Source organism: Myxocyprinus asiaticus, chromosome 29 (genome assembly GCF_019703515.2).
Source record: "Myxocyprinus asiaticus isolate MX2 ecotype Aquarium Trade chromosome 29, UBuf_Myxa_2, whole genome shotgun sequence".
Taxonomy (NCBI): Eukaryota; Metazoa; Chordata; class Actinopteri; order Cypriniformes; family Catostomidae; genus Myxocyprinus; species Myxocyprinus asiaticus.
This window is the reverse complement of record NC_059372.1, coordinates 17,019,289-17,027,835: the sequence shown is the minus strand read 5'-3', so window position 1 is coordinate 17,027,835 and position 8,547 is coordinate 17,019,289. Positions and strand designations below refer to the sequence as shown.

The window sequence follows — 8,547 nt, the reverse complement described above, 5'->3', positions numbered from 1 at the left end:
AAAATCCTTAAAACAAGATCAATTTGATTAATCTTGTTTTAAAAACAATACGGCATAAGATATTTAGGTATTTTTAACGTGTATTTTGTCTTACTGTACTGGCAGAGTTTTTATAGTCAAAACAAGTGAAATTTTTTTTTACCAGTGCTGAAGAAGTAATCCAAAAGTATTTAGAATACGTTACTGACCTTGAGTAATCTAACGGAATACGTTACAAATGACATTTTACAGCATGTATTCTGTAATCTGTAGTGGAATACATTTCAAAAGTAACCCTCCAAACCCTGTATATAACGTATATCATATATAAACCGTATGTGTCGGGGTGCTTGGGAAACAGGACCCAAAAGCAGACAGAAAACGGAGTCTTTGTTCAACACAAAAGCGCTACAGCGCCAGCTCGGTCGAGCTCAATAAGGAAGCCACTGGGGCGAATATAGTGTGTTCGTCAGTGTGTGTGCTGTGGAGGTCCGGAACAATCTGTTGAAGAGCGGTGTGGTGCGAAGCAGAGCCCAGAAACAGTCTCCTGACATGCGGGCCGAAACCAAGGAATCCTTCTCGAGCGCGATCTCCAAGCAACGGGGATCTGATGGCCGTACACCACTGGAGACAAAGCAACCAACAGAACGGAACTTCACACTAAGCAAGAAACCACTGTTAAGGCACCGCAAACAGTAACAGTCACAACAGAGAGTAGACATTGATCCGACATCGGACGTGACACATGCAGAGGTTTAAATAAGAGAAACAAACAAGGGGCAGATGTCACTCGCAGCTGATGGTAGTAATGATCAGCTTTCCCATGGAAACGCTGATTCAGCATGCCAGTGACACCTGAACACATGAGGACAAAACGTAAACAAGCTTTGACAAAACAGACAAGGTACTATGATGCCACGGTCCTCCAAAGGCGTAATACAACCTGGCAAGGTGCCATGACCGTGACATCACCGGAGGTCGCACTGCGATAACCACCACCGAACCCACACAAAGCACGAACAAGAAACACAAATACTGCCATGGTCCAGTCAGGTAGAACCACAACCTGACAAGGTGACCGGCCGTGACAATATGATGGAATACAATATAATACAATAAGGCAACCCAATGCATTATTCTCTGGACAAAGCTGATGGAATCTCCTGCCAGGGCTTTGGAGTGAATGTAAAACCATAACAAGTCACATGTAAATGTCACTGGACAGACAAGCTACAAGCAGAGCAGCCTATGAGAAGAGGGGGTGTGTGGAGAGAGGGAGGCAAGAAATTCTAACCAAACACCCATTAACTATGAACGGATAAGTGGATCATTTAGTATTGTTGACACTGGCTTGTTTTCTTTACGTAATTATGCTGGCTGGTCAAAACAATTCTAACTAAAGACAATCATTGTCTTGTTGAAGATACCCCCTGGTTAATAATAAACCTCTTAAAAACAACAAAGTTATGTGCTGTTTTTCATGTTTAAAGGTTCAGTACAGTAAACTGTAAATATTTATGGTAGTTTCATACATCCTGTATGACTGGTTATGCCAGGTGTGTATTCACTATTTCAGATAGCAAAACTGTAAAACTATTACCACCACCTTGGCTCATTTACAGTATCTTTACCTTAAATGTGCTAAATTTAAACTCCCAGATTAACAATATTAGGTCCCCCTGCAATGGTTCTTCTGGTTTCTCCTATTTCTACTGAGCAATTAATTACATCTACACCTGTGACTCATTTCTACCTGACACACTCTGAGGAAGGCTGAAGGCCGAAATGCATTAGTGTGCAGTGTTTTAGTCATTTTAATGTTTGTATTGTGATAGCCTTGATCTGAATAAAGGCTTTTTAACTTTCTGGGACTGGAGGATGTGCCTTGGACTTTCTTCTAGAGTATATGTTTGAAACCCAACCAAAGAGCACCTTCTGGGATTACTTTAAAAGGTCCTTTCAGCAAGTAGCATTCCAAGAAGCTGTCTTTGATCTAAGAAATTATGTCTATTTGGGCATTTTGATGGACAAAACCTTTCCAAACACATAGAATGACATGTATCAGGTCACTATGCAATTTCACAACCCTCCCTCCTCTCCCTCTCTTCCGAAAGAGTTACTTAATGTATATCGTAGGTAGGCTGTTTTAGAGTGAAAATTTTAAAAGATTTAAAAAAAGAGAAAAATTACGGTGATCAATAAATTATGAACAATTTACTGCTGTTGCATATATACATGTAATCATGTAATCCTTAAAGTAAATGTAGTCTCATAAGTAATTTAAAATGTAATTCAATCCAATTACAAGTACTTAATTTTCATAATCTGATTAAGTAATTCAGATTACATGTAATCTGTAACTACCCAGCACTGAATATGTCTGTCTGAAGAGACAGGACTGTCAGCAAACCAAAAAGCAACTTCTGTTGCATAAACAGGAAATGTAATATGTGGGTGCTAACTAAATTAATATGGGATATGAGTTTCATGTAGCTCATGAATATCCAATAACATCCATGGTGACACAGATGCCAATGCAATATTTATTCAGAAAGCATGCATGTAATCAGAAATGGTGATTATGCAGGGCTGTTTAATATATTTAATTTAGCCACAGTTATCAAAATGGCAAAACCTGAAATTAATTCAATAAAGAATTAATTAATTTACTAGTATTTTTGTATTTTATTTTTTTACACCAGGTGTCTTTTTGCAACGAGAAATAAAATAGCATGCAATTATCACATCAAGTAGCAACAGGTCTATTCTATTCTATTCTATTCTATTCTACAACAGCAACTGCAAAAAATACGCAGTCACGAAAAACAATACAATTTAATTATACGAACGAAAAACTGCACAGTAGATTGTCAACACAGGCGTACTGTTTAGGTGACTGAAACAGTACCACCTTTAGGAGAAAGAAGTGAAATACAGAGTCGTGACAAAGAAATGCGTTCAAAACAAACAAATTTTTAAGATAATTAAAAAAAAAATTGTTGGGGGGGGTTGTGATATTTGGTTTCATCCAGGTTTAGTACTGATTATTCCTATTTTACCGTTGATTTCAAGTTGTTTACTCTGACGCGAACAACGTGCTTAAAGATATCTGTTAACAATTTTTAAGCATATTGTAAATATTTTATTCGACCCAGGTGATGCAGACTTACAGGTTGCAAGAAAACAATCATTTAGTCCTAGACAGAAATAAAAGAAAGTGGTGAATTATCAAAGTGGGAACTGTTGAATGGTAAGTCTGTTGCGAGGGGGATATCTTATTCAATGGACCGGAAGTTCATAGAGTCACATTGAACATTTGTGAACTGGTGAGGTATGTTCGCCCTTTGGAATTACTAAAACGAGTATAAGAGTTGACTATTTGCACATAGATAGCCATATTCATGGCTGTAATAATAATTTTGCATATGTATGTTTTTGTTATTTACACCCATGTGAATTTTCAGTAACATAACATGTGGTCAGTGTAATCTATGAACCCAGCCAGCAGTTGCTATTGGTTTGAATAAAAGGAAGTTCCTCCCGAGTGTATTGTACATTAATTTAGTAGCTACTGTGAAAAACCAAAACGTCTAGTGCCCTTAGTACTTCATTGACTGTATTTTGGAATCGTTTATAGTTTAAAGAGTATTTTGTGTGTTAAGCATAACATATGTCAATAATCAGTCCTACTATTTATTTTAAAAGGTTGCACAACTGTATATTCTACATTTTAGTTCATGATGCTCTTGAGGGTGCACCAGCCTTAGGACTGTAAACCATGTTTGTCCCAAGGGTGGTTTTGCGGCTGAACCTGCTTTCTAAAGTATCAGGTAAGCTTATTCAATATTGCAGTGTCAATAAACATTTTCTTATTTGTTGAGATTTTGTAATCCATCACAACTGTTTTAAGTGCTTTTTCACATTTTGTAGCTGTGTATTATGTGTATATTGTGTACTATGTGTGTGTATGGTACATAGTGGTTATATTGTTTGTTCTGTACTTTATGTGTAGCTATATTTCTTTCTCCTGACTGTACTCAACTGCAGTATTGTGAACCATGCACCCAAAGATTTGCAATCATTATTACACCTTTGTATATGGTGAAGTGATAATAAAGCAATTTGATTTAAGATTGTACAAAGTCTCCTTTTTTCTTTACCTTTTCCAGGTTTGTTGCAGAATCAGAGCCAGGCATTATGCAGTGCTGTGGAACACTGTCAATCTTCTTATTTCAAAGCTCTTCACCATACAAACAGATACTTCACTTCAGCCGCTGACAACAAACATCCACCCCGACTATGGACACCTCTTGAACCAGAGTTAGAGGAGGCCCTCGTTCCTCGTAAATTATCTGTTTCTCCCTTGGAAAGCTGGCTTTCTCTGCGTTATTCTCTCCCAACTTTGCTGGAGGTTTCTTCACCTTTAGAAGAAGGGGAGATTATAGGAGAATCCATGGTGCTGCCTCCATGTGCTGTGCCATTACTGGAGGATGGAGAAAGCTCAATACCACTGAACTGCAAGAATGTGCTGGAGATTCGGCGAAGGAAGATGAACAGGCACAAATACAGGAAGCTACTTAAACGGACAAAGTTTCTGAGGAGGAGGGTGAAGGATGGCAGGAGGAAGAAAAAGCAGGTTAGATATGTTATGCATCTAGCTAGCAAGAATATACAAAAGTTTATCTTTTTTATTATTATTATTTATTTTGAGTATTTAGAATTGCAAAGTACATTTAAAGGTGAAGTGTGTAATTTTTTTGCCTCTACAATCACCAAATGGAATTGCAAGATTATTTAATGTTTTCAAACAGGTTTCCTTGAACACTCCACTTGTCTTCCATTGGTCAGATAAAACAAAGTCCTGCCCTAAACTCACACCATTAGTTGAGCCAATGTTGCTTTATAGGGCTGGTTGGGATGCTCAAAGCAATGTTTTTATAGTGCCTCATTGTTTATAATGTGGAAAAATAATGTACAAATGCCTTATAGTTGTCTCTGCATATTAAATTGGTATAGGAAAATGTATTTTAATATTTAAATAAATTATAGACTTCACCTTAAAATGATTTTGTATATCTGTTTATATAATAAAACCCTTCTACGTAAAATAAAGCACATCAAGAAAGTTGCTTCAAAATTAAAATTTTATATGAAGTTATAACCAGTGCCATGTTTGTGGGGGGAAAAAGCAGTATGTTCTCTTTTAGAAACAAAATAATTGCATAAAATTTGAGTATTTGTCTTGCCAAAATCTTTTTCTTTGACTCTTTGCCATTTGTTATTACAGGCTAAGTTTGAGAGGGATCTTGTTCGTATCGCTAGGCGAGCTGGACTGAAGAAAGCACCAGAGGGATGGACGACACCCAAAGTCTATGTCAAACTCAGTCAATCTAAAAGAGATTAAAAAATATTAACAAGATGTACGTCTAATGTGTAATCTAAATGTTTTTGACTAGTGTTTCTATTCATAGTACCTCTCAGTCTGCCACCACTGCAGCTGGAGCAAAATATTGACTTGAAATTCCATGGACCCATTCATATAACAAATCAATATGTACTTATTGCTGCAATAAAAAGGCCTCACCTCTTAGTTCTCAGTGTTTTGCATTTGTCCATTTATATTTGAATAACACAAACAGATCCCAGACAACTCCACTGGGGGGTGGGGGGACATTTCTCCAGCCACCAATAGGATAAGGCAAAATATCTCTATACATTCAACTTGCTGTTCTGCAGGCCACATTCCACATCGACACTACAATAATTTTTTTAATACACTTTCACAACTGATCTTGAACGAATTGACTTTTTGTTAAATGTTCAGTAATATTTTAGTTTAGTTAATTATCAAATTTAACTGAATTATTTTATTATATATGAGATACTAATGCCACAGCCTTCATTTAGTCCCTTAAAAAAAGCTTGTGTGGCTGACGAGAAAGCAGTGTCCTGTAATGTGACATTTGCTGCTGTGTTCTGAGCTTAATTTTAAAGGAATATTCCGGGTTCAACAATAGTTAATCTCAACGGACAGCATTTGTGGCATAATATTGATTGCCAAAAAAATATTTTGACTTGCCCCTCCTTTTCTTTAAAAAAAGAAAAAATCTGGGGTAGAGTGAGACACTTTCTATAGAAGTGAATGGGGCCAATCTGTAAAGGGTAAAATACTCACCATTTCAAAAGTATAGCCACAAAACTTTATATGTGTGTTAACATGATTTTAGTGTGATTAAATAGCTAACTAACCTTTTCTGTGTGTAAAGTTAAAGCTAATTTTACAACTTCTTTGCCATGACAATGTAATGTCAACAAACCCTAAAACCTTAAAATGACTAAAAACAACTTTACAGTTCAAATAATACATGAGTTTTAACAGAAGAATTAAGTGCTTTTACAAAATTATAACCATCACATTTCTGCCTTCACAAATTGGCCTCATTCACTTCCACTGTAAGTGCCTCACTGTAACCTCGATTTTTGCCTTTTGTAAAGAAAAGGACGGATGAGCTGAAATAATGTTTTTATTTTTTATTATTGTTTTATAATTTTTTTTAAAATTGTTTTTGTAATAACATTATGCCACAAATGTTGCTGATTGACCTTAACTTGTATTGAACTCGGAATATTCCTTTGAGCAAAACTGTTGAAACCTGGTAGAATTTTTGAAATATATCCAGTCAGAGAGAGAGAGAGAGAGAGTTTAGTATTTCATGGTTTTTAATATCACGGGGGTCGGAGGAGGGGCATGTCGGTGGTCCAGCCGAGCGGACTGCACAGAGTTTTTTTTTTTTTTTTTTTTTTTTTTTGTCGCGGGTCGACGAACTTCTCAGGTGAGGTAACGCAGTCTTTTGAAAGCAGCAGTTTTATCGGACACCAGAATTTGAACAACTATCTTCACCACTTTTTCAAACATGCTTCGTTTCAGTGAGTAACCATTTTTTCTTATTTACTTCTTTAAACTATTTGTTTCAGGTGAAACTTTTCGTCATCTAATAATTAAACAGAGGATTATGTCAATTGCTTTGCATCCTTCGGAATGAATGGTTTTTTTTTTGTTGCCGAGAAATCTGCACACGTTGCGTAGAAAGCCTCCTGCTGGCGTCCTGCCAACTCTTTTCATACCAGACATTGCATTTATACTTTCAAGAATGAGCCTATGTTTGAAATTCACATACACGAAGTCCTTAAATTACATTGTTTTTTTTTTTAAGGAGTGTATATTTGGCAAAATTGTTTAAAATATTTTAAGTTTCTTTGTTTTTCTTCTTTCTGTAAACCCCTCCTTCCCATATCTGTTTTATGTTGCCAGTATTTTGTCAGTTCTGTTTTTTACATGGCTACAGCTTTAATTTAAGTATAGTTTGTGCTGTTTTGCTCTGTTGAATTAGGGTTAGCTCAATTATGTCATCACATTTATTCGCAATGAAAGAGTCAGTGCATCATTGTTATTTTGCAGCATCTCAGCAATAGTAAACAATGACCTTATGCGTTTCATTTCAACGAGTTCTACTTTTTTTTAAGGTTCGTCTATGGTCAGGGTCGTTCAGCAGTGTTTTCTTGTAGAATGTTCTCTCAGTTCTATCAAAAATTCGGAAAATTTGAAAATCTTGCCTAACTAAATATTCACAAATTGAATTACAGATAGGGGTGAAACAAAGTGATTTTTATTGATTTTATTTTTAATTTTTTTGCCAATCAGAGTAAATTGTAGTCTTTTAATGTGGCAAAGCACATCACTGTTTAGTGCTACCCCCCCCCCCCCCCCCACACACACAAAACAAACAAAAAAAACATGCACATGTATGTGATGAATACACGCTGCATGATCGTGAGGAAGGATTACATCAATATGTCGATTGGAATGCAGGTGCGAAAAACTTAATATAAATCAAATAGACTGCTCCTCGCTGTTGTTTGCATACTAGTGATTTTGAAAAATGTATGACATAAGAAATATTGGTAACACGTTATAATAAGTTTCCATTTGTTAACATTAGTTAACAACATGAACTAACAATGAACAATATATATTAAGCATTTATTAATCTGTTAATGTTAATTTTAGCATATAGTAATACATATACTTCACATTCTGAAGTTTGAGACCACTTTTGAAAATGTTTCATTTTTCAATTTAATCATTTATTTTTCATTACAAATTATATTATAAGCATTATAGTTTGAGAGAACAATTTGTCCAAAACACAAAGATTATGATATAATCATGATCTGCTTTCCAGTGCAATCCTTAGGCTGTGGCATGGGCGGACTGGCCATTGGGTGCACCGTGTGTTTTCCTGGTGGGCCACTGGGTAATTTGAGCCGGGCTGTTTCTGTGCAAGAACTGGCCCGTCCTACAGGCGATATAGGCCAACAGCCCAATACTATGGCTTTAATTTTGAAAAACTGAAATGACTTTTATTTTGAAAGTATTTACACATCGTTGCGCATTATCGTGTAAGTGCTTTAATTTTGTACCTCGCCCTGACCTCATTAATGACATACAAATCACAATAATGGTGACAACCAAAGACAACATATTAAGTATAATAAGAGCTATAAGAG

General features: G+C 36.0%; 2 protein-coding genes across 7 annotated transcripts in view; both read left to right on the top strand.

Moving 5' to 3' along the window:
* Positions 1-3,265: 3,265 nt before the first annotated feature.
* Positions 3,266-5,569, top strand: aurkaip1 (aurora kinase A interacting protein 1). 3 transcript variants are annotated; one of them, XM_051661485.1, is made up of 4 exons: positions 3,266-3,310; positions 3,685-3,809; positions 4,149-4,615; positions 5,267-5,569. In XM_051661485.1, the coding sequence occupies exons 2-4, from the start codon at positions 3,758-3,760 to the stop codon at positions 5,381-5,383; spliced, it is 636 nt and encodes a 211-aa protein (XP_051517445.1). In that variant the 5' UTR covers positions 3,266-3,310; positions 3,685-3,757; the 3' UTR covers positions 5,384-5,569. The 3 variants fall into 3 exon arrangements, with proteins under 3 accessions (XP_051517445.1, XP_051517446.1, XP_051517447.1); XM_051661486.1 differs by having other exon boundaries at positions 3,267-3,310; positions 3,714-3,809; XM_051661487.1 differs by having other exon boundaries at positions 3,287-3,305; positions 3,714-3,809.
* A 1,225-nt stretch (positions 5,570-6,794) lies between these two features.
* LOC127419769 (matrix remodeling-associated protein 8-like) overlaps positions 6,795-8,547 on the top strand; it is a 29,756-nt gene continuing 28,003 nt past the window's right edge. For all 4 annotated transcript variants that reach the window (XM_051661483.1, XM_051661480.1, XM_051661482.1 and 1 more), the window contains exon 1: positions 6,795-6,906. In XM_051661483.1, coding sequence (XP_051517443.1) covers positions 6,894-6,906 — 13 coding nt within the window. In that variant the 5' untranslated portion in view covers positions 6,795-6,893. The remainder of the gene's footprint in view (positions 6,907-8,547) is intronic.